We start from the raw sequence: 23587 nt of genomic DNA on the forward strand, positions 1-23587 counted from the left end.
GAAGTGTCAAACAGGAACCAATATGTCTTCATGCATCTGCACTCAGACCACTTTAAAACATGGTCTGGCTCGTAATTGCTTGCATATGTTTCGTGGTGCATCTTGAATGGTTTCGAGACAGCAACGCAGCCAGAAAATACGTCATACGTAATACATCAACGTCAACGTCAACACGTGCTCTGCGTCAGTGTTTAAATCACCTTGAAATCAAAACTAAGCATGCAGCAATCCTTCTGTGTCTTTTCCATCGGTGGACTGCATGTTTCTCCCTGTCAGTTTGAAAACTTGGGGCAGTCCAAAAAGCTGGAGTTGGTCTTGTAAGGTTGACATTGCTAACTGACATCACCACTGTGCCCGGCACCCTTTGACCTTGTATTCTCATCTGAACCGGCTTGCCAGAGAAAAATGTGGACCAGTTGTTCCTAGTGCAGGCTCTGGTGTACCAGCCCCCTGAGCACCCACACATTCTTTCTTCATCTGGCAGAGTTTGAGCTTGCAGGCCTTTGGGAAGCTATCTGGTGACTAGAAGGCTTGGGGTTAACAGGCTGGCAGCCCTTGAGCTAGCAGCCAGAGAACAAGCACGATGAGAGGGCTAGAGGGTTTGGGAGTTGAAGGCTAGATGTTGACAGCCTTGAGGCTCTCAGGCCTAAAGTACGGTCTTCTCTTTGATAGCTTTTTGGATTGCTGTGTTCCATTGACATTAAGGAGTGCCTCCATTCTGGTCGAAACAGCCAGGGACTGTGGCTCTGCCAACCCCAAGCAGGGGAGCATCCCTGACATGATCAGAAAGTACAAAAATGACACATCTTCTGTTAAATCCATCTAGGTTTTCCTCTTCAAACTAAGCATGAAACCGTCACTTAATATGAACATTATCATGAAATAAAAGTGGAAATTAAATCGGAACCAGATCAGAACCAGAACACCATGAAACACGATTACTCCCCGCCCTGAGGGGGGCGGGGAATATGACAATGAGACAAAACAAAAATCACAGTGGGTTGATCTGGTTGCCACCTTCAGTGATATCCATGTAGCATGATAAAGCAGAGTGCTGATTATTATAAATTCTTTTAACCTACCTTGTTAATTGCTGCACTACATTGTAACAGGTTGTGAGTTGCAGTGGTATCCATTCTGTCCTCGGTATGGCTTTCAGAGTTTTAGCTGTATTTCTATTTGCCATTCTTTCTCTTGGACTTTATTTTTCATTAGTAAGATTGAGTCCAGACAACATTCTCTGGTGACCTATCCACCACTTGTTGATATAATTTTGTATTACAAGACAAAGTATTCAGGCTTGCTTGCACCACATTCATGATGTGTTTGAGATGATGCCGTGACTCTCTAGGATATTATTTAACACCTTTAAACATATTGTACCTTCAAGAAAAGTTCCTTGATGTGCTTCTTTGTATGTATGTCCTTCTCACAGGCATGCAACGAGTTCACCACCCATGTGATGAACCTGTTGCGAGAGCAGTCGCGCACGCGACCCATTTCACCCAAAGAGATCGAGCGCATGGTGAGCATCATCCACCGCAAGTTCAGCTCCATCCAGATGCAGCTCAAGCAGAGCACCTGCGAGGCCGTCATGATCCTGCGCTCCCGCTTCCTTGATGCCAGGTGCGTGTCCTCCTTTAAAATGCCACGCTGAAAACAGCCTCCACATTTAACCACATCACACACGCATCCTGTGCAGCCTGATATCCATATGAATGCAGGAAGGCCCTATCATGCTGTAAACATGCTGTTGCACTTTTCGCTGCGTTTTACCACACATGCCGCGGATCGTGCGGATGCCATTTGGAATGCTGTAGCTACCAATAAGAGCTCCCTGCGTGCTCCATAACGCTAACTGTTTCCCTTTTCTAATGTAATCGCTTGTTCTCTTTGATGCGTGTTTGGGATTTGCATACATTTCTCCCAAGGATAAATCTCACTCAAAGTCTGAGTCGGAGGCATAACATTTAAATGAGGCATGCGCTCCCTTACAAAGCTCCCTATCTATTCTCTTGCAAATGATTGTGGTGGCGCGGTGGCAGGAGGGGAGGGGAGAGGAAGAGGAAAAGCTTTCACTGGTTGAGAGGCGCTGCCACGCTCGGCTCCACTGATTAATCTACTGGCTGCTGGAGCCCATGCTGCGCACATTTACATATTTTCATGCAGGCTTTCCGAGCTGGGGACAGAGATTTTAGTACAAATCTCCTCACCGGTGGATACACGCAAAGAGATTTTACAGGGTTCCCCGCCAGTTTATGTAAAGCCCCCTTTAGATGTGGCACATTGCAGACATGCTAGGTACAGGATATGGAGGGTCAGTCAAGTCAAGGGCATCAGCATGTGATATCTCTGCATTAAGGAGGGGAAGGCTGGGTTGGCACAGATCGTTTTCATATTCATGATCAGAATGTATGTCATTGTGTTATGCTGGATCCCCTCCAGTGACGCCTGTTTTTTTAATACTTTGAAGCGAGAGAGAGAGAGAGATTATGCATTTACACTGTTTCTTTGCACATTTGTGGAATTAAAAACTATTAGCTGAGATTAACATTTAAAACCAAAGAAAGAAAAACCACCAATGAAATTGGGAGAAAAGTATGAAATAACAATAACATTTCAAAGAGGCATTGAAATCTGCAAAACAGAAACCAACATAACAACAATGCAGTCGTGTAAGTCACACAACATATTTAGCTAAATTAATTCTCTCCACTCAAACCTGTGATAATGATGATACCCAATGCTGGTATCAGTATAAATGCATCCCAATATTTAAACCACACTGTGGACAAATACTAGTAGATACAAATAATGTAATATGATTCAAAAAAGATGTTCAGTCGTCTAAAAATGTCTTCATAAATAGGGAATAATGTAGATATTTTTCTAGTATGTCAATTGATGAAATTCTGAACTGAACTTCAATGATTGAGAGGAATGCTTTCTTTTTTCCATTTACTGTCCTATCTTTTCTTCATTTTTTTGAAAAAAGTAATATTTCTTTATTTGAAAAAAAGAAAATAGTATTGTTGCAAAGGGTGTGTAGATCAGATGAACTGTTGCTTTTATTAAAAATTTATTTAATGCAGTTTCTGCTCCTGTCAGACACTAGATGATATCAGTAAGTCTTTATTATGTTTACATTACTTTCAAATCAAATGACATTTATTTCAAAGAAATATCAACTGGTGTTAAACTCCACTAGATCCTTTTTCATAATGTTCTCCTGTAAAATGTTTGAACAGGACCCCCTTTCCACAACAAATCCAAGTGAGAGTGTGTTGTTGTTGCATTTTTAACTGGAGAAAACTTCTGCGTTTACATGGCAGCATTTTGAAACGGAATGTTTGAATTCAGTGTTCTTGGTGTAAGCACAAACAGCGGTGAGGAAACCTCTTTTGTCACTATTAATCGCAGACATTAACTTAATTATTATGAGCCAGTATGTGCTTTTATTATTGCCACCGCTAATGGTTTTTTAGCTGCTCATAAATGGAGCTGCACAGCAGCAATTCCAGGCTAAATTGTTCTCTTGTGTCCTGACAAAGTGTCTCCGAGCAAAACTGCAGCTCAATTGAAAGTTTCTAGTGCGGGAAGTCGATCCAGAGTAGGACGAGGCGAAGGTGAGGCGTGCCCGTTAATCTCAAGCTCATGTCAGTAATGAGACAGTCTCACAGTACTCGAGTACTCGCACCCAGTACTCGTGTTCCTCCAATACAACCCACGCTGTTTGAAGATTCTTTGATATGAACAAGAATGAAGAAAGTCAGACAGACTATAAGTTATGTTAAGAGGAGGAGAAAGGCAGTTGGAGAAGCAGCAGAGTTTCTGGGCTCACACGCCGCTGATGCTACATGCTATCTGTGTTTAAAGTACGAGCGATACTCTCTTTAACAGCGAGTGCAGTCTGCAGTACGCATGTGAGTATTGTCGGCTGTAAGGTTGTTGGAATCGATCAGAGGTGGTTCATAGCGTCACGCATCGTTTGGATGTGCAATATAAATTAGACTTTGTGATATTTAATCATTGCTTGTATCAGCAAGAAGCTAAAGCCACTTGTACTTGTCCTTTAAAAAAGTGTCATTTGTTCATTGCTGTTTCTCAAGGCTTTTCAACCATTTGTGAGGCAACTGGTCATATTTGGTAACAATCTTAAAGTCTAGTTTCATTCAAACTAAAGATGATCACAGAAAACATGCAAAATCATTTTTATGACAGATTGAAGTCTGTGTTGCTTCTGCAGGATTGAAGTTTCACACACGTTAGTCACTGAGCGTGTTCATCGGCCTTTACTGTCAATAATTTATTTTAGAGTTTATAACTTCCAACTGAAGCACAGTGAGATACAAGTTATTCCATACATTTAGAAAAATGTGTATTTGTAGTCAGATTTATACATTTATTCTAAATAATGTCATATATTGATGGTAATCCATTGTTGTGTTGGATTGAGTGTGTGCACTTCACTGACTGATTGTATTTCTGTTCTAACTTCTCGTTGCAGGCGGAAAAGACGAAACTTCAACAAGCAGGCAACAGAGATCCTGAATGAGTACTTCTACTCACACCTCAGTAATCCCTACCCGAGTGAGGAGGCTAAAGAGGAGCTGGCAAAGAAGTGCGCCATCACAGTGGCCCAGGTACGTCGTGCCGACCTCGCCCTGTCCCACCTGTAGCGCCGCCGTGGCGCCGCGCCGCGGCGAGACGAGGACGTTTTTTTCTCCCGTCTTCTTTAATGTGAAGCTGCCGAGAGCATTAAAGCGAGTAACCTAATAATAGGTTTCCTGACTGTCATGAGTACAGACAGCTCCTCTAATCTTTCCGTGGTACCTTTCAATGGGACAACAAAGGACGCACAGTATAAATACCCCGTGTCAGAAGTTTGTAATCTCGCGAAGCGAATCGAAGCAGTGCTATTTTTGACCAAGGACACGGTGTTTCCATTGAAGTAACGCACGCTGAGCACAGCACAGTGGTCACTGCCGGTATTTCATCTCGGCGTGCGGTGGATCGAGTTTTCTCTCAGATCTGAAGGTACATTTTACATACAGAAGGTGTGCTTTCATGTGCAACAGAAAAACACACAGAAGGGACGCGATTTTTACTCAGCCTACAACCACAATCTGACATTTGAAATGAAAACGGTGGAGACAGCGCGACTCCTGGAAGAGTGTCTCTTACCACATTTTATACTTTGCGTCCTCAAGCTAGTACATGTTTTAAATTAAAATTATTGGCGTCGGTTATTATTATCACCAGTATTCCTGAGTATTCTTGCTGTTATACGTCAGTAACCAGCGGATGAATACGTAACTCCGGTCCCATGTTGGCGTGAGCGCACGCCGCCGCTCAGCCGTCGGCAGGCCCAAACGTTTTCGGCGCGGCGCTCTTGTACTTTCTTCATCTCTGCCACTCTTAATGCTCCGACCGTTCGAACGCTGTGAGAACTGATAATAAGGAAGGCAATGACATCGCCAAGGTAAACAGCAGTTTGTGTTTTGAATCCATCATTTGGGAATGGATTGTTTTCTCACTTGGTTTCATTAATTTATACCGAGCGATTGAAGGATGCAGCTGGGCCCCGGTGGCGGAAGGGGCTCGGTTAGCCCGATGATTTGTAGAGTTTCCGCTCCTCAGCCATAATAAAGGGGAATGTTTACCTACTCGGAGCATGGGAAACTTTGCAGGATTGATTTAGTTTTCATTTTAATATTGTTTATCATTAGCGCTGGGATTACCCCCTGGCTTCATCTGGGAGTCCATTAGCCGTAATGGGTGTTAGCGGATGTTGACTGATCGCTGCTTGCGTGAGTTCTGATGATAGCTGCAGTCATGGCGACATAATGAGACTGTTATTGGCAATCATTCCATTTTGCCGCTAATGCAGATTCACAGCACCGGTCTCAGTAGCCCCTTACGTCTGACGGGGGCTCTCCACAGTGCCGCTCATGCCGCCAGAGCCATGCAAGCTAAACACTGATGAAACCCTTTGCTTTGCTCCGGGAGGGGCTGTGTGTATGTGCGTGTGTGTGTGTGTGTGTGCGCGCGTGTGTGTGCGAATTAAACTGCATTCCCTTGTTCTGTCTGCTCAGGTTTCCAACTGGTTTGGGAATAAAAGAATCAGATACAAGAAAAACATTGGTAAGTTCCAAGAAGAAGCCAACATGTACGCTGCGAGAACTGCCGTCAATGCGGCTAATGCATCCTCACATGGAAGCCAAGCAAATTCACCCTCAACTCCAAACTCTGCAGGTGAGACAGGAAGTCCCTGGCTCTGCTCAGCTATTAGACATGTACCTCCTCTCTTGTGCATTAGTGCAATGAAGCAATCTGAGGCTTTTTCAGCGCTCACACTGGTGATTTGTAAGGGCTAAGACCATTAGGGCCTTGAGACGAGGCTCGGCCAGTCGACAGTGCACTGCTGCTCCTCTACTGAACAGGTTTCCCTTTAACAAGCACAACTCCCCTGTAGGCCGAGGCGCTGTGTCCCAGATTAGCCGGCCTGAGCCCCATGCCAAGTCTCCATATGCTTACTGTCCTTTTGTCTTGGTCTCAATTAATCCTGTTTTTCATGCCTTTACTGAGTCTCTACTGACATTTGAAGGATAAGTCTGGTGAGGTTACGCTGTTAATTCGACCGAAATCGATCACGCAGACGTTTTCACAACATCTCCACTTTCAATCTCTGAGCCGCTCCACCGCGACTGATCTCAGGAAACACACACACACACACACACACACACACACACACACACACACACACACAGAGCGTGGTGTTTGGACGAGTGTGACTCCAGCGGTCATTCACTTCGTCTTAACTCAAAATCAGTTTTTATCCAGCTGACTGTCAGCAGTTTGCAGCCATGAGTGGGAAAACGACCGGTTTCAATATGTTTTCTGGCGTTTGAAGGCCCACGCTCTCACAGCGGGACCTGAGTCCGCCGTGGTTTAATTAATCAGGGGTGGAGAATCAGCACCTAGCTTCAAATATTACACCAAAATGGTAAAACTGAGTGGTTAACCAATACTTCACAGGAAGATAAGCATTTTATCTGTCAAATTACAGGTGTTTTAAGGTGGACATTGATGTTTTGGGTCAGTTTGATTCTATTAATTAAAATAAAATAATGATTTAAAATCTTTTAGTATAGAAATGTAGTTTTATTTAATGCATTTTAATTGCTTCTTGTTATATTTACTAAATATATTCACCTTTAATTTAAAGCTACTCTGAAAGCATAATTTCTAATGAGTCAATTTAAAAAATTAGAATAGATCAATAATGGTAGGAATTAGTTTTTTTCATTAAATTTATCCTACGACCGTTCAGCTCTTTTCAAAATGTAATTCACATTCTTAACCTGTGTTTCCCCAGCCCGATGAAAAGTTTCCTTCCTGAATTATAAGCCGGCCTTTTTTTTAAAAGAAAATCCACAGACTGTGATCCAGTTCATAATGAATGCACGTGCACGTAACACTCCTCTTAAAATCACCTGTTGAAATGAGTGAACCAGCCACTGATCAGAAACTCAGCACACACGCATTACTCACTGCCGAGGCCCGTTCACACGACGGCGTTTCAGGTGAAAACGCGTCGTTTTTGCATTTATCTACAGTTTGTTGCGGCCGTGGTGAGCGTGCGCAGTCGCAGCGTTTCATCCGTTTCCAAAAAGTTTGCATCTTCAGTGGTTCCGAGCAGCGTTGTCGTGGAAACAGACCAACAGGTTCGGTAAATGTAAACAGTGTACACAGGATTCCACACACTGCTCCTTTAAGTTTTGCCGAACGGCCACAACCAGTTGTTTAATTACAAGCAGCCCATTTAAACGCAGTCGAAAAGATGCAGGTATTTCTACAAAATGAGGCGTGAATGGAGGCGTAATGATTCGCCTGTGCGGTGATCACTTCACACCAGCTGGTTTTACCCACATTTATCAGGACGGACAGACATCCTGGATTATTGGCTGTTACTGCTGAATCAGACTGGAGCCACTACCACGACGTCCAGCACCTGCAGCAACACACACCTACACACACACCATCAGTGGTAGAGATGGCAATAATATTAAACAATAATAATAATTATTATTATACCTATTGAGACTATTTTGTCTCCAGTTTTATGAAAGTTAACGACAAACCACGGGCTCAAAACAAAAACAACAAAAAAAGGAAATATTACACATTTTAGTAAAATTGAGTGCTGGTTTTAAGACATTGTACGAGTATAATCACTAAACCTCCTCTCAGAGTTCTTCATATGTATTTACGGCAGCCGTGTGGAACGGGAGGAGACTTTTTCAGGCTTTATGTATTGATATTAATTGATATTTGGCAGAGACATTAAGACTCAGGCTCAGAGGTGGAGAAACATGTCAAGTTGTGGAGCTAAATTGTGAAATTTCAGTTGTGATTTATGGAATACCATCAGACTTATCCTCTCAAACTACCATCCTAACAACGAGTGAGAAACGTCTTTGCTGTCTTACTGTGAGTCATCAGGACCTGGGAGTCAGTCTTTGGCTGCGTATTCAGAGAAAACCAGCTGACACAGGAAGTCGCCACTACTTTACTCTCATATGAGGTGTTTTGGTCAGTTTCATTGAAAGCTGAATAGTTTGACTCTGGGTAACGCAGCAAACGAGCGTTTCTCCTGACGCTGGACTGCGTTTTCAATGCCTTTATCTCTCCTGGATCGGTGCTTATTTGTTGTTTGAAACCATGAAGCGGACGCAGCTCGTCTGTCCTCCAGTTTCCCCTCAGCTGCTCTAACCCCGCGGGGCGTGCCTGGCTGCCAGCTGACCCTGTGCATGCCGCTCCGCCCGGCCCGGCCCGGCCCGGCCCGGCCCGGCCCGGCCCCGGGGCCCCTCTCGCTTCGCCCTGGCTTGCTTCCTGTCTCTCTGTGATTCGACTGCTCCGTCTCTCCTTCCAGGTTCTGCTGGCTCTTTTAACATGTCAAACTCCGGGGACTTGTTCATGAGCGTGCAGTCTCTCAATGGGGACTCGTACCAGGGGGCTCAGGTGGGAGCCAACGTGCAGTCGCAGGTAGGGCCCCATTCGCAGAGGCGACGGGAAGCTCTGCTCCCTCCGCTGACCACAGGAAGTCATTACAAACAGCCGGAACGCCGCCGGCGTCGCCAGAAGCTGGAGTGGTTTCACAGAGCTGAGCTGTTTAGCTACTGAGCCTCAGCGCAGCCGTCCCGTCAGACTAGAAGTACTGATTGATTCAGTGATTTATTTTTCTTTTACTTGTCAGTTAAATCAGACAGGAAGCCGATGACTTTTCGATGATTATAGTTTATCAGTGGTCTTAACGATAAACCTGCTCCAGGAAGTTTTTGTAATACTTGGTAACGTAGTTCTCTGAAAAGTTTTTTTTTTCTTTTTATCATTAGAACATGTTATTAGTCGTGTATAAATCAATAGATATGTTATTCGTCTTGCTTCAGCCTGTGAAAACCTGACTGGTTTTGCTCAGTAGCCAGCATAACGGCGCTACCTGCTTTTAAAGCAGGACGCGACGCTTCAGGCCCCGTTTGCTCCTCGTTTCAAGTGAAAGCGCTTCGTTCTTCTGCTTCCATCTCGGAAAGGTTCCGCCTTCATACAGCGGCGTTTTGAATTCGATGTCCGTTCCCACGGAAACGGAAGAAACTCCTGCAGTCCTAATATTTGTTTATGTCCAACTCATGTGAAACCCGTAGATACATGCTAATGCTACATGCTAAAGAGGTCCAGATCTCACACTCCAGCCACGCTGCGGACTGAACATGATTAAAATATGACGGATGCTCTCGGTCACAGCGAGCTCGGTCCCTCGGCCTGCAGCACACACAGAGCAGGGCGAGGTGAGCAACAACCGTCAAATTCTAATTAAAATTATTATTTTATTTATAAGAAAAAGTGCTGAAAAATAGGCTGGATCAAGACAATGTCGCCCCTGCTTGTTTCACCTCAGGTTCAAACAGTGTTCTCCATTTATTGATAAAATTAATAAAATTTATTTTTCAAAAATTGTGGAATATTTTCAGACTAATGAGAAAAAGTAAAATTAATGAAATAACAGAGAAAAATCAAACGGGTCACACCTAGCATGTCCAGCATGAGCATCAGCGGCGTCTCCGCCATCTGCACAGCAACGGGTCCGAGTGTTGACCGTCTGGTGTTCTCCCGTTTCCACGGAGACGGAGCTTTTCAGAAAGTTGTTTTCTGTGGCTCTGAGCCTCCGAGGTGCAGCGAAGGTTCTGTGATTTCACTTGAAGATGTCCGGAAAACGGAGCCTGGATTAAAAACATCTGCTCAAACCTATCAGTGACCAATCAGGTGTTCAATACCTCAAACATTGGTGAGAGTTTTTCCCTCCATCCAAGATCCAAAAGTCTGTTGTTTTTGTTTCTCTTGGTGCCTGACATCCATCTTTTGCGGATCTTCTCCAGATATTGCAATCAGCGATTGGAGTCAGATTATCTGAAGCGTCGGTTGGCCACACTGATAGTCAGTTCTGGACAAAAATCCAAACACAGTGTGTCGCGTCTGTTCAGATTTGAAGCAAAGTGTCAGAAACTCCATCTCCAGGATGAACAGTTACGTTTCGCCTGGCAAAAAGCAGACATTTCTTTATCCCTGACTTTCCTTCCTTTCTTTTTGTGTTTGTTTTGTTTTGTTTTTTTTTTTTTTTGTTCCATTGAACCCCAGAGTCTCCAAGGGCATGCTCGCAGCGCTGTACTGCTGTTGTCTCTCTTGTTGTCTTGTCATTCCTCTGCCTCTCCTTCCTTTGTGTTGACTCTGACCTTGCTTTGTCTGCTGCTTCCGAATGTTTCAGGTGGATACCCTTCGCCATGTTATCAGTCAGACAGGCGGATACAGTGAAGGACTCACAGCCAACCAGATGTACAGTCCGCAGGGCATCAATGTAAGTGTCTCGCCCCCCTTCCTCCTCCTCCTCCTCCTCCTCCTCCTCTCTCTCCCTACCAATTATTTCAAAGCCACGGGGCTCAGAATGCCACTTAGTCAGACTTGTCTCCCAGTCTGTGGTCACCTAGTTGATTGCTTGTGTATCGCTCGCGCCACGAGCCGCCGCGGCGTCCGCCGTCCGCCGCACGCGAGGGGACGGCGTCTCGGGCCTGTCACGTCCCATCAGGTCCCGGCGCAGCACCTGCAGCCACGAGCGGGCCGGGCCGCCGTGAGAGGACCGCACGGACAGGTGACGCCCGGCGAGCCGGACCACCTGACTCCTGATTAGCAGCCGCCTGGGGCCGGCGGAGGGGGGCGGCGGAGGGGGGGCAGAGGGGGCGGGCATTCCCCCGGGGCGCAACACCTCCGACAACAAACACAACAAAGTAAAACCTCATCGGACTGAAAACAAACTGTGAAAATCAGATCACTCCCAGCGTCACAGGTCTGTCCTCCTGTCTTCGCTCTGATCAGTAATTAAAGATGAAGAAAACACACTTTGTGTCTTCACCATGAGGACCCAGCAGGACTGTCGAAGCTTCCTGAAACCCTCCACTGACGACTTCAGCCTGTTTAGGATCTGAGAAACAACAACGTTTTCCAACGGACTGTTTAATCACTTCTAAATAACAGTAATTTATGGTCAACAATTTCTTGATTTGATTTATGATTTTAAATCAATTTCCAGATGTTTCCATGAGAAATAGAATAAAAGGTCATGTAAATTCATAATCAGTGTTACTGCATTAGAAAAATACTGAGCAGATCTAAAATATTAAAAGCCTTTAATGAGGAAATTGGTGAATTTATATTCAAGAATGTGTAAAGGTCTCGACCCTTTGCTTCTGAGTAAAATAACTACATATTTATATGTGTGTGTGTGTGTGTGTGTGTGTGTGCGTGCGTGTGTGTGTGTATGTGTACCCATATTAGATATTTTATTTGTTCATTATTTAATATTGTTTGTTTTTTGTAATTTACTTACATGTGTTTTGCTCGTTGAATATTTACTCACATTTTATCTCATTTTAGTTTTTAAATGTCTCTTATTTTGCTTTGTTCTTTAATATAAATATTTTTAATGACTCCCCCTCTTTTGAGCCGGGTTCAGAGTTTCAGTCTGGTAGTAGTTCTGTGTGTAACACATGTTTGTGTTGCCTTCTCGTCTGTTATGTGAAGAGTGAAAGTTAAACTTCAGGTGCAAACAGGCCGTTTGCAGCCGCCTCGTCTCCATCTCGTCTTCATCTTTTCCCCTCAGAGCCATTTGTGTTCTCCGTGCTCGTTGCAGACTGAATCAGGCCGTCGTCCGCATGTTTCTTTAGGTTTTGTTAACTTCACAAATCTCCCAGCGGCTGCGCTGCACTGATCTCTCCTTTAACCCTTTCATAGTTCAGTCACAGAGATGCTCGGAAATGGAGAATTTTAATTCTCTGCTGTTGTTAAAGAATATTTCAGGACCTGCTTTCTTGAAAAAGCACTTCTACATATTATTCATATCTAATGAAAACCTGTGGGAAATTATAAATCTGATCATATTTACTCGCAGTTCATAAAATCTCTATAAGTCACTGGATGTCTTCAGAAAGCTTTTGCAGTGCTGCTGTTTCATCCTAATCAGATCCTGAAAAAGAAAAGAAAAGAAAAGCGATGGTTTCTGCGGTCATTCTGGTTTGTTTATTCGGCGGAGCTTCAGGAGTCAGAAGCTTCTCCCTCACTTCTTCCTCTATGTTTTCACCGATTTGTTTTCACCCTTCACTTTATCCTGCGACGGACAGAACGTCTCAGTTTCACGAACAGTTTGAATTCCTCCGTCACTGTGACAGTGGTTCCCAACCTGTGGTCTGGGACCCCTGTAAGCGCGCCTCATTCCCCCTGAGGGCCGCGGCGCTGCCTCTCCCCCTGATGCTGTAAATATTTAAATTTACGGCTTCACTTAATGTTCATTGATACGGGCTGTCCTCTCAGCGGGCGGAGCGGGAAGGGGGTCCGGGTCTGGGTGGAAGCGCGGGGCTCTCGGGGAGGATGGGGGGGGGGGGGCCGCTAGCTGGCGGCGGCAGAGCAGCGGGGAAATCCGCAGCGACAAGCCGTGTCGTAAAGGGGAAAATCGATACGACAGACACAAGGAGAGCGGAGTGTGGACTCGGGACAGCGTTCCAAGCGCATTGCTCAGATCAGGCTGCCGCCGCGCTAATGGCCCTGACAGCGAGCCGCGCCGAGCGGGACGGAGACGTACGGCCGCGGCTCGGCGTCCTCCGCCGCCGCCGTCACGCCTCGCCGGACATATGATAATCAGATGAAACGTCTCCTGAAAAAAAAAAAAACAAGTGCAACCTCAACAACTGTGCAGCCGGGGCGCTCTGCTGAACGTAAACAACAGAGCAGATGCTGAAACTGAGACAATGGGACGGCTTCAGCCCGGCTTGGCGGCGTTATATAACAGCTGTCAGCAACATCTGGAATGAGGGGGGCTCGCTGGAGGTCCCACTGGCGGGGGTGGAAGCTGTGGACACTTCAGGACCTGGACTCTGCTGCTCCGGCGGCGGCTGCGCGGCGGCGGCGGTGAAGGGTGCAGCGTGTGGTTGGGTGGAAGCTGAAGGTTTTCATGCAGACTTCATGGACGTTTCTTCACTTTCCCCCCAAATAAATCATGTTTAACCTTTGAACCCGTGAAGAAAACAGAGTGCGGAACATTGTAAAGTTTTGCTCGAGCCACAAAAACCGTCTCAGTTGCTCTGAAGTTGCCTGAGAATAATATAGAACCGTAAACATTGCACGAGATTTTTAACTTTTGTTGCTGAATTATAGGAGTTTCACTACTTGTAAAAAAAAAAAAAACATGCCTTGATTTATTTTGGTTTTTTTTTTTATTATTTTTTCTGTCTTTTCAAAATTTTTTACTCCTTTTTTTATGTGATTTTACCTCTTTTAGAAATTTAAACAACAGTTTTAGATTTCAGCTGCTGTTTTACTTTTTAGCTCCTCTTTTTTTAACAACTTGTTTAAAGCTGTTTTTTGCGAAGATATGAGTCCCGTTTGAGTCTGTAAAGATGTTTATTGTGATAAACTCCTGCCGACCCTTCAGGACGCTGAAACACTGACACCGTCACACATACAGATGTAGAAGCTGGACCGTCTCTCTGATGGAACAGTTTTCTAAAGTTGTTCCAGGACTTCAGATGCCATTTTGTTACAGATTAGTTAAGATTCTCTTTTCACCTCCAGCAATGTGACGGACCTGTTTCCAAATCCTGCTTGTTTTCTAATCAAACTCAAAGCGAATCGTCTCCGTTTCAGCGTCCCACGCCTTGTTTATATTCCCTCAGATCTGCATTGTGCCTCGGTGCTGGAGTTTCCCCCTCTCCTTCTTGTTGTATATTCAGATAAGCGGGGAGCCGTACATCACCTGAGCGCGGCGGCGCCGTAACCCCGGAGAGGCTGCTAACGTATGCAGGCCCTGTTCGCCCGCGGTCCTTTGACCTCACAGATACGGTTCTCCTTGGACGCCTGCCTGCTCTACCACATCTTACACTGCCACAATAGGCAGTGTTATTCACTTTTACACCCTGTAAAGAAGGCCTGCGATGCATAATGTAAGAGCAGGAGATATGTCTGCCAGCCTGTTTGCTGCTGATTTATGTAGGCGAGGAGAGAACGCCGCCCGCCAGTTTCTGCTGCTCTTCTTTTACTACGGTGTTGTGCAGGTTTGTGTTGTTTGTGCAGCTTTTGCCAGAGTAGTTAATCTTAATGTGGCTGTAGGTTTTCACTGAATGCATAAAGCTCTTAAACACAGAAAGAACTACTGAATCTTTTCTGTTTATATCAAACAGAATTCATGATGGGAATGCCACAGTACTGTGGATGAGGGGTGTCAAACATAAGGAGTGTGGCCCAAACACCTGCCATCAAGAGGCTTAAATCCGGACCACAGAATCAACAGGCTAACAGTAAAAGAAAACAGTGCATTTTTTGTTTTGATTTTACACGGAGTCGTTCAGAGCAGCAGACAGAACACAACCCCGAAATATCAGTGATGCTGCCATGAAGCTAGCTAACTGGCATTAGCCTCAAACGGTCAGTTTGTAGAAACATGCAGGAGGCAACAGCTAGACGAGATGTTTGTTTGTTAGTTTGTTTGGTTTTTTTTTTTGCAGCAGAACATTTCAATGAAATTGGCTTTTTTGTGATTGCAGTCATTTTCAGTAGTGATAGTTTGGTTTTGTGAAAAAAAAAAACCCCAGAAACTTTTATCGTGTATAATCTGCTCCACTCCAAGCTTTAGAGTTTAAATTTAAAGGTCATCACGGCACTGTTTTCGTTTTTATTATTATTATTTTAATCAAACGCCATCATACGTCCTATGTTCTCACGGTAACCTGAGCAGGCGGTGAGTTTGGGACGAACGTCCTCGTCCTGCGGTGACTCCAGCTCGCTGTACTGGTGTCGTTTCTCCATTCTCTTTCCATTTATTGTCGTGATTTGAATTGACAGCTGCAGGAGTTTATTTTTAGATGAAATCTTATCCCGGCAGCTTGGCTTTTCTTCTGGGGCTGCGGCGGCTTCATTACGGGAATTTGAGCGCGGCGGGGATGATGGGGCCCGGCTTGCTTAATGTCAGCCTCGCGCCGAGATATCCGCGGTAATTTGAGGTTGGTACACCCGAGCCGGGGGGGCGGCGCGGCTCGGGGCTGGGGTCCGGAGTGTTCCAGCACTCGTACCTCGCCCTCAGGTCCTCCACTCGCGCTCGTCGGGTAATGAATACAACCACAACAACCCCCCCTCACCCCCCCTCTGCTTCGTCTCCCCCTGCAGGCAAACGGCGGCTGGCAGGATGCTCCCACCCCTTCGTCAGTGACTTCGCCCACAGAAGGACCCGGAAGCGTTCACTCCGACACCTCCAACTGATTCCCACAGTCTCACTTCTCCCCCCGCCCCCCTTCCTGAACCGTCAGCCCACCCACCACTTCTCCTCCTCCCCCCGGGGTGGGGGGGGGCGACTGGACGAAACACACACACACACACACACACACACACACACACACACACACACACACACACACACACACACACACACACACACACGTGGGGGAGGGCGACGAAGTTGTTAACTGTTTACGGACTGACAAAAAAAAGAAAAGAAGAAGAAGAAGACGTTTTTGTTGTCTGGACCTTCATCGCCGGCCGACTCGGACTCCCGTCTGCTCCTCAAACATTTGTACAGTTTTCCGCTCGTCGTCCATGTTTGCGTTTCTGTTTTTCCTTCTTCTTCTTTCTCATTGTGTTCACAGTCAGCCTCTCACTCCCCCCACGGTGTAAATTTATAACTGCACTCAAACAACCTTCTGCTCAAAGTCAACAGCAGACTGAACATTGAAGAAAAAAAAAAGCTCTTCTGTTTTTACACCTTTGTTTTGTATTTTTGCTGCAGACTTCCTGCCGTCTCTTTGTCGTTTCTTTTCTGATCTCGAGTGCCAAAGTTCAGCCCTGGGTCCTGTGAAGGTTTCTGTCTCTGGTCCGAACGCCGTTTCCCTGCTCCAGACCGGTTTCTTCACTGGTCTCACTCTCATTCAGACATTTAGGGTGTTTCTCTGTGGTTTTGTGTGATGCTTCATGTTGTAGAAGTGGATGAACTGAAAAAGCAGGAGCTGCTGAAACAGCCATCATGTAACCAAGCACAACATTTGAGAAAATCAGATGATTAGTAAAGTGCTGTTCAGTCCACCGATTGGATACGACTAAACACACAAATATATGCAATTTAATTTGTGTCAAAATTAAATAACGGAAACAGTGAACAAGAACTTCCTGTTTCTTCATGATCTGGACAAAAATGTGTTTCGACGAGGGGGTTTTAAATTATTTTAATTAAATTAAACCACCATTATCTGTATTGACTCAGATTTTGCCATCTGTGAAATAGAAACAGGAAACAAAGACAGAAACGATCGTCAGGTTTATCTCCTCGTGTCGTCCTGAGCTCATCTGATCAGACTAAAGTCGTTCGATTTCGGAGAGAAGACCTGAGATTTTAATCACAACTGAGCATTTCAGTGCTTTTTTTTTTTCTTTTACACTTTCTCTAGAGACATGTGGGAACAGTTTTCTCTTTTCATAACTGAGTTTAAAAGTATTTTCAGCCTGGATCAGTTCTTCTGTTGCATTTGGGTAAATAGAGGTGATTTTAGAGAACCGGATTCAGTCTGATTTACTGACAAGATCCAAACATATTAGGGGTTAGAATTCCAAACGTATAAATATTATATCAGAAATCTATTTTTTTAAGCCCAGGTTTTCCACACAGATCAGGCTGTAGTGAAGTCTGATTTTAACAGATCTCACGTCGTCTCTCTGAATTCAAGCCGACTTTCAGTTGGAAAACAGAATAAATGGCTGGTTTGGAACTGTCCGAAGTCCATTCAGTGACAATTCTGTTTGGGCGGTTGTTTTGTTATCACGTTTAGTCTGTGACGTGATTCTGTTTGCGTCCGGCTGAAGTCATGGTGTGAAACGGCGTTTTCTTTGTTCGGCGTCTCTTTTAAACCGACCTTCCCTCCGTCCGTCACTTCCAGATGTGGAATTAAACCTGAGCCGTCGGGCCGTGGCTCGGCGGCGGCGGCGGCTCCTGGGGGGAATCCTCCTCTCAGTGGTACTGGTGGGTTTCCCATGATGCTCCAGTCCTCGTTGATCAATGCCAAAAAACTAGCAGCGGTCGTGTTAATGTGGATAGAAACAGAAACACCCTGACGGCACAGAAGTCCAGATGATGTTTGAATATATTTTTATGTCTGCATTTTGTGAATAGCTCATGTTTCTTTGTTGGTTTATTTGCTTTAGAGTTACTTTTCACGCTACAGTTGTATGTGAATTAGCCCGAGAACGCTCGCTCTATATACAGTATGTAGATATGCACCTTTTACTCGTCTTTCTTTCCTTTTTATTTCTTTGTTTTTATTTTTGCATCCTTGAATTGAGGCTGTGACCGTTTTTAACGCAGCCCCTTCGATTTTTGCGTGAAATCCAGTTTTTGATTTTTCACGCAGACCCCCGGATGGCTTCACTCGACAGGGGTGAAAAATTATTGTCAACGTCGCCCCCTGGCTGGGATTTCTAGATTTACTAAGAATAAAGATGCGTTTTTTTAAAAACCGCGGCTTTCTTTTTTTTGTTGGTTTTTAAACAGGTATTTGTATTTATTACACATGTACAAAGTCGTGGAGAGTTACACCAAATAAAATTAAAAGAGAGAGAGAGAGAGAGAGAGAGAAAACCCAGAGAGAGGCCCGAACGACCCCCACCCACCTCCACCCGGCTCCCCGCTCGGCGCCGGAGCCGAGGGGCCGAGCGGCGCCGCAGTGATGCACAGATTCCGCCTCAGTCGTGTCTTCAGAAGTCATTGGAGTGAACTGACAAGGAGCGGCCATGCACGGCAAAGCACCAGGCTCGGGGTTTTTTTTTTGTTGTTTTGTTTTGTTTTTTCTATTATTTTTCCAGGGAGGAAGGCACCTCCACCTCCTCCTCCTCCTCCTCCTCCTCCTCCTCCCCCCTCCTCCTCCAAAAAGAAAGGAAAAAAAAAGGCTTAACTCTACTCTTCACTTTGCCTGTCAAATATTATGGGAGCTTCATGTAATGACGCTTTTTAGTTTTTCATATAAAAGGAAGAGAGACATGAAAAGAGTAACAATTTGTAAAACATAAAATGTTTTATTTGTTGCATGTCTTTTTGTTCTTCAATAAAATAACGTACTGCAGTGTTTTTTGAATGTTAACTTCTTTTTTATAAGGATTTCAGAGTGAAATTGTGGAGCCTTTTTCTTGACAGGTTTTAAACTTTTAGGATCTCTGCATATGTTTAAAAAAAACAACAACCACAACAAGGTATCAAAAGGGGAAGAAAACTTGTATTTTTTATTCTGATTCTAAACCTGTTTCTTTCTTCTTCTTTTTTCCTGTGAAGAATAAATAAAATAGCTGAAGGAGTGTAGGTTTGATTATCTCTTAATTTGTACTGGCAATGCATATCCCAAATAAATGGTTCCTTTTGTTGCATAAAGGCGTTGTTTGTTGCTGTGTGTGGCGGAGCGCCGGGGTCGGGGGGTCAGGAGCCACTGCGGGACACGACTTCACACGTCGCAGGCCTGTCAGCGACTCGTCTCGCCACAACGCTGCACCTCTCACTTTTCTGACTGCGCGGCGGCACGCAGGCGTTTTTCCTCTTTCTTCTCTGTTGGTTTTTTTTTTTTTTAAGCCGCCACACCGACCTGGGAGAAGGCCGTCCTCCTCCTCCTCCTCCTCCTCCACGGCCCCCCAACGCCGGAGCCAGCCGAGGGTGTGAAGGGGGACATTCTCACAGCTTCCACAGTGAGTGAAAGCTGCATGCTCCGAGCAGACAGACGCCGCCGCCGCCGCCACCCTTCCCCAAACCCTGCAATCCCCTCCGAGGCACGGCTAATGTGCGTCCCCTGGAAGAGGCAGACTCCACACTTATCTCCCTCCTCCAGATAAACCAGACGGGACGTTTGATTCCGTTACTTCTCGACGCACCGCCTCCTCTGGAGGGAGGAAGGCCCCGGAACCTTCGCTTGTGGATTAGCGGCGAGGTTCCCGGGAGCGTGGGGAATCAAGGGAGCGTGACGGAGACTGTGGGAGTGACACATGCAAACATGATCAAGTGTAATTACATGGAGGAGCCTCCTTGTTTCTATCAAAGGCGCCTCTTTTTAGCCACTGTTCCTGCTCTGAAAGGCAAAAAAAAGTGCCGGACGTGTTTAATTTATTCAAGCGCTCCGACGAACCGGGAGCCATTGTGAGGCTCATTCAGCCGCTGCACGGTGAAAAGGTGTAAATCCCATTTGGGGAGGCAATGCGGCGCTCACTCGCTTGGATTTCTGACTCCTCCAACAGACGAGGCAGGGTGGCGTGGCAAATTCTCTGCAGGTCTGCGAAGACTGTCGCCCTGATCATCAACCGCTCAGCGCCGTGAAAACACGTCGGTCCAACTGGGGTCTGGGCTCCTTCTGTTTCACCCAGTGACGAAGAGCGTGTGAGGAAGAATAGATGCTAATTCCCCAACAGATAATAAGAAATAAATGACAATTTAACAAAAAAGAGAGAGAGACTTCCTGTTGATTTCTGGGGCCTTGAGTTGAGTCTGCTCCTGGACAAAGGCGCTGTCACGGTCTTGTTCGGCGTCAACATGGCGGCAGATCACTCTTCCTCACTGAACAGTTCACTGATCAATTCCATCTGGAATCTCAATAGTTTCTACTCTTCTATTTAAAGACTGCCGCGGTCGCAGCATCATGACTGCATTTGCCTCAAAAATCAGAAAAAACCTACTTGATTCTGCTCATCACTGATTTACTATATGTAAGTCCAGGATCCACCGCCATCAGATAGGCTACTCAGGTCCAGAGTTCACCGCCATCAGATAGGATACTCAGGTCCAGGGTCCATCTACATCAACGACTGCTAAACTGAACAAAACTCCTAACATACCGCTCATCTGTTCTTCCCGTAGTTGCAATATTCCACCGAAGGCAGCGCCAGAAACTAAATCAGATGGAGAATATTTGACTCTAGCAGAAGAATCTTATTTGATTTCACAGCAAAAATATAAATAAATGCACAGTGCATTACTGAACCAGCAGCAGGAAAAGTTTAAAGAGTTTCTGAAACTCATAATGGAAACTTCAAACATCACAATGAGTGGAGTCTGCTGGTTGTTTCTGATAAGACCTGAAGAGCAGAGCAGCAACGACACTCCGGGTATGAAGAGAGTCACCTGGAAGAAAAGTAGAGGAAAGAAGAGAAAAGTAGAAGAAAGAAGAGAAAAGTCGAGGAAAGCTACAGATTTCACAAAACAATAAAGTTGAGAGGAACAGAAATTCTCAAGAGAGACAAAAGACTGAAAAGAACTCACATGTGCTGGTACAGAAACGAAGACTTCACTGAAGTTGGAGGAAAAACAGGAAAATAAATGATACCAGAACCACGAGCAGAAATACAGAGAGGATGTTACCAACTCTCCCCGTGACTAACTGATCATCCATCCTCGCCAGAGCACCGGACTCCACATGGACATCTGGGACGGACGGAACGAATGAGACATCCAAAACAAACACTGAGAGACACTGAACGCAACGTTGATCATCAACTATGTTTCACAGCATCGCCAACAACCGCCAGTGCTACAAAAGTTTAATAAATGAACATGAATCCTCAGTAATCTGCTTCAACAGCTGAAGACTCTGTCAGCATTCCTGCCGACTATTTACACAACCATTCCACGTCAGTTAATTTCCATTAACTTGGACGAGCTTTTGAGTTAGATGGTACGGGCTGATTTGTAAAAATGGAGAAATTGAATTCAAAATGAAATGCATGCAATCCAGACCTCTTCTGTTTAAAGTGTAATTAGAGCAGGTTTGTTATGTGTCCTAATTCAGATGTTCAGCTGAATGCTGGTTACACACTAGAAAATGCTGGGTTATTTTGGGTTATTTTGGTAACCTAATATATGAGCTGCTCATGTTGGGTTAAGTATTTGGGTTATTTTTATAAAGAGTAACCCACTTGCTGCGTTCTAGGGCTATTATTTTAACCCAATTTCTGGGTTTTCAAGGTTAAGCACCATTTTTGGGTTGTTTTTCAGAGAACAGCCCATTTTCAGGTTAGAGGCTTGTTTATTTTTCTTCTTCTTCTTTTGTCTTAAGGTTGTTTTTTTTTAAAGAGAGTATTATGGAGTAATCTGATTAACATTATTTATAATCACATATGTTATGTACATGAAATGCATCCTTTACCTTTTAAAGTGGTACTGAATAATTAAGCATGCTGTATGTGACGACTATGACCACACATGACAATCTTGATGGTGGTAATAATAATAATAATAATAATAATAATGATAATAATAATAATAATGATAATAATAATGATAATAATAATAATAATAATAATAATAATAATAATAACTAGAATTTGGCACTCAGAGAGCGCAGACCTCCGCCACAGGTGAAATCGGTCACCAACAACAATAAGAACACCATATATATATATAAATATAACTAAGCAGATGTAAACAAAGCCGTCATCAATTTAAGACGCAGTACTGAGGCCCTCTGCTGGATAGATACAGTACTGCACTGGTCAAATGAAAGTCGTCACCCTAACGTAACTCAGCAATAAAACAACACAATGACGGACATGCAGAGATGCGTAACAAAGGAAACAAACAGTCCAACATAGGGTGAAATCACTTACAGACGAAGCTCTGATCAAGTTTTGAAGAGAAGTCAACTTGTGGCGATTTTCTTGTGCTGCTGCGCGACTGTTCCGTCCGTGAAACAGGTCCGACTAGGAACTAAAACTAAAGTTCCGCTGGGCGGTACACCCTATCGGTCAATGATAAAGAATCCTTTAAAAAAAATCGTGGATCCAGACAGTGATCCGGATCATCACCAAAATATAATGGATTCTAAGTTAGCCCAAGACCCACCTTTCCACAAAGTTTCATTGCAATCCGTCCATTACTTTTTCCGTAATGTTGCTAACAAACCAACCAACCAACAAACCAACAGACGGATGCGATTACATAACCTTCTGGCGGAGGTAATAATAATAATAGCTGTCTACCATTTAAAAATAAATTCTCTGGAAATGAAAACATAGATAGTAAATACAATGGTTGGACCTTTCATGACGTCACCCATAGCGTTCCAAAAGCCCTAGCCAGTTCAGCAGGACGTCTCCATATTGAATGTTTGAAACCGGATGTAAATGTGACTGGTCCAGCCTGTCACGTGACCGCATCACGTGGACAGAGGAGGCGCTGTTATAGGGCGATATATGAAAAACTTTAACTTGTAAAATAAAATCAACAGATGATTTATGTGAAAATCAGAGTCTGGTGAACCGAGCTGGCACAGTTGTAGAAACTAGTAATAGAGACCAGACACGTTCTGAAACCGGGCGTTCTATATGTTTATTTACATTATGAAAATCGGCATTTTTGACACATCGCCCCCTGCTGGAATTCCCCAGTGTTACAGCTTTTCTGCACTTCAGCATTATCTTCGTGTTTTACCAGCGGAGGTTGGCGCTTGTGTGAGGCAGTGCAGTGGGCCTGGATTCTGAGGTGATGGAGGAGGAGATGAAGTGCGGTGGGTGGAGTTACTGCATTTACACATTCTTGTCAAAATTGTCTTTCTCATTTTTTGCTTTTATTGATTTTAAGTATATTTTTAATGGAATAAAAATAATTCTGCCAAAAAGTAAAAAAATAGGATGAACCTGGAGTGAAATACTGTAATGGGCCATTTTCACAGCTCCACTACTTCCTGAAATTAACTGTGCACATTCATTTCCTGTCTTGCATTATTGGCCAAAATGAATAATCCAGGTGTGTCTTGTTGCAGCAGTCTAAACCAGACACACCTGGATTAATCAGTTTGGCCAATAATGTAAGACAGGAAATGAATGTGCACAGCTATTTTCAGGAAGTAGTGAAGCTGTGAAAATACCCCATTCCTCCTGCTGAGACCACTGGGGCAGTGGTTAGTGATCTTGCCTCACAATAAAAGGATCCTGGGTTCAAACATCACCTCTGAGACAATTTGGCAAACTGCTCGAGATGAGC

General features: G+C 44.6%; 1 protein-coding gene across 3 annotated transcripts in view; it reads left to right on the top strand.

Annotated features, from left to right (window-relative positions):
- Window positions 1–18449, top strand: part of LOC115381379 (pre-B-cell leukemia transcription factor 1) — a 78512-nt gene extending 60063 nt beyond the window's left edge. Inside the window, exons 4-9 of one of the 3 annotated variants that reach the window (XM_030082711.1) lie at window positions 1436–1626; window positions 4508–4643; window positions 6096–6144; window positions 8936–9048; window positions 10823–10912; window positions 15763–18449. In XM_030082711.1, coding sequence (XP_029938571.1) covers window positions 1436–1626; window positions 4508–4643; window positions 6096–6144; window positions 8936–9048; window positions 10823–10912; window positions 15763–15855 — 672 coding nt within the window. In that variant the 3' untranslated portion in view covers window positions 15856–18449. Of the gene's footprint in view, window positions 1–1435; window positions 1627–4507; window positions 4644–6095; window positions 6256–8935; window positions 9049–10822; window positions 10913–15762 lie in introns of all 3 variants that reach the window. The other 2 variants (XM_030082710.1, XM_030082712.1) reach the window with 2 other exon arrangements.
- The last annotated feature ends 5138 nt before the right edge of the window (window positions 18450–23587 follow it).

This window comes from Salarias fasciatus, chromosome 23, assembly GCF_902148845.1.
Source record: "Salarias fasciatus chromosome 23, fSalaFa1.1, whole genome shotgun sequence".
NCBI classification, from domain to species: Eukaryota; Metazoa; Chordata; class Actinopteri; order Blenniiformes; family Blenniidae; genus Salarias; species Salarias fasciatus.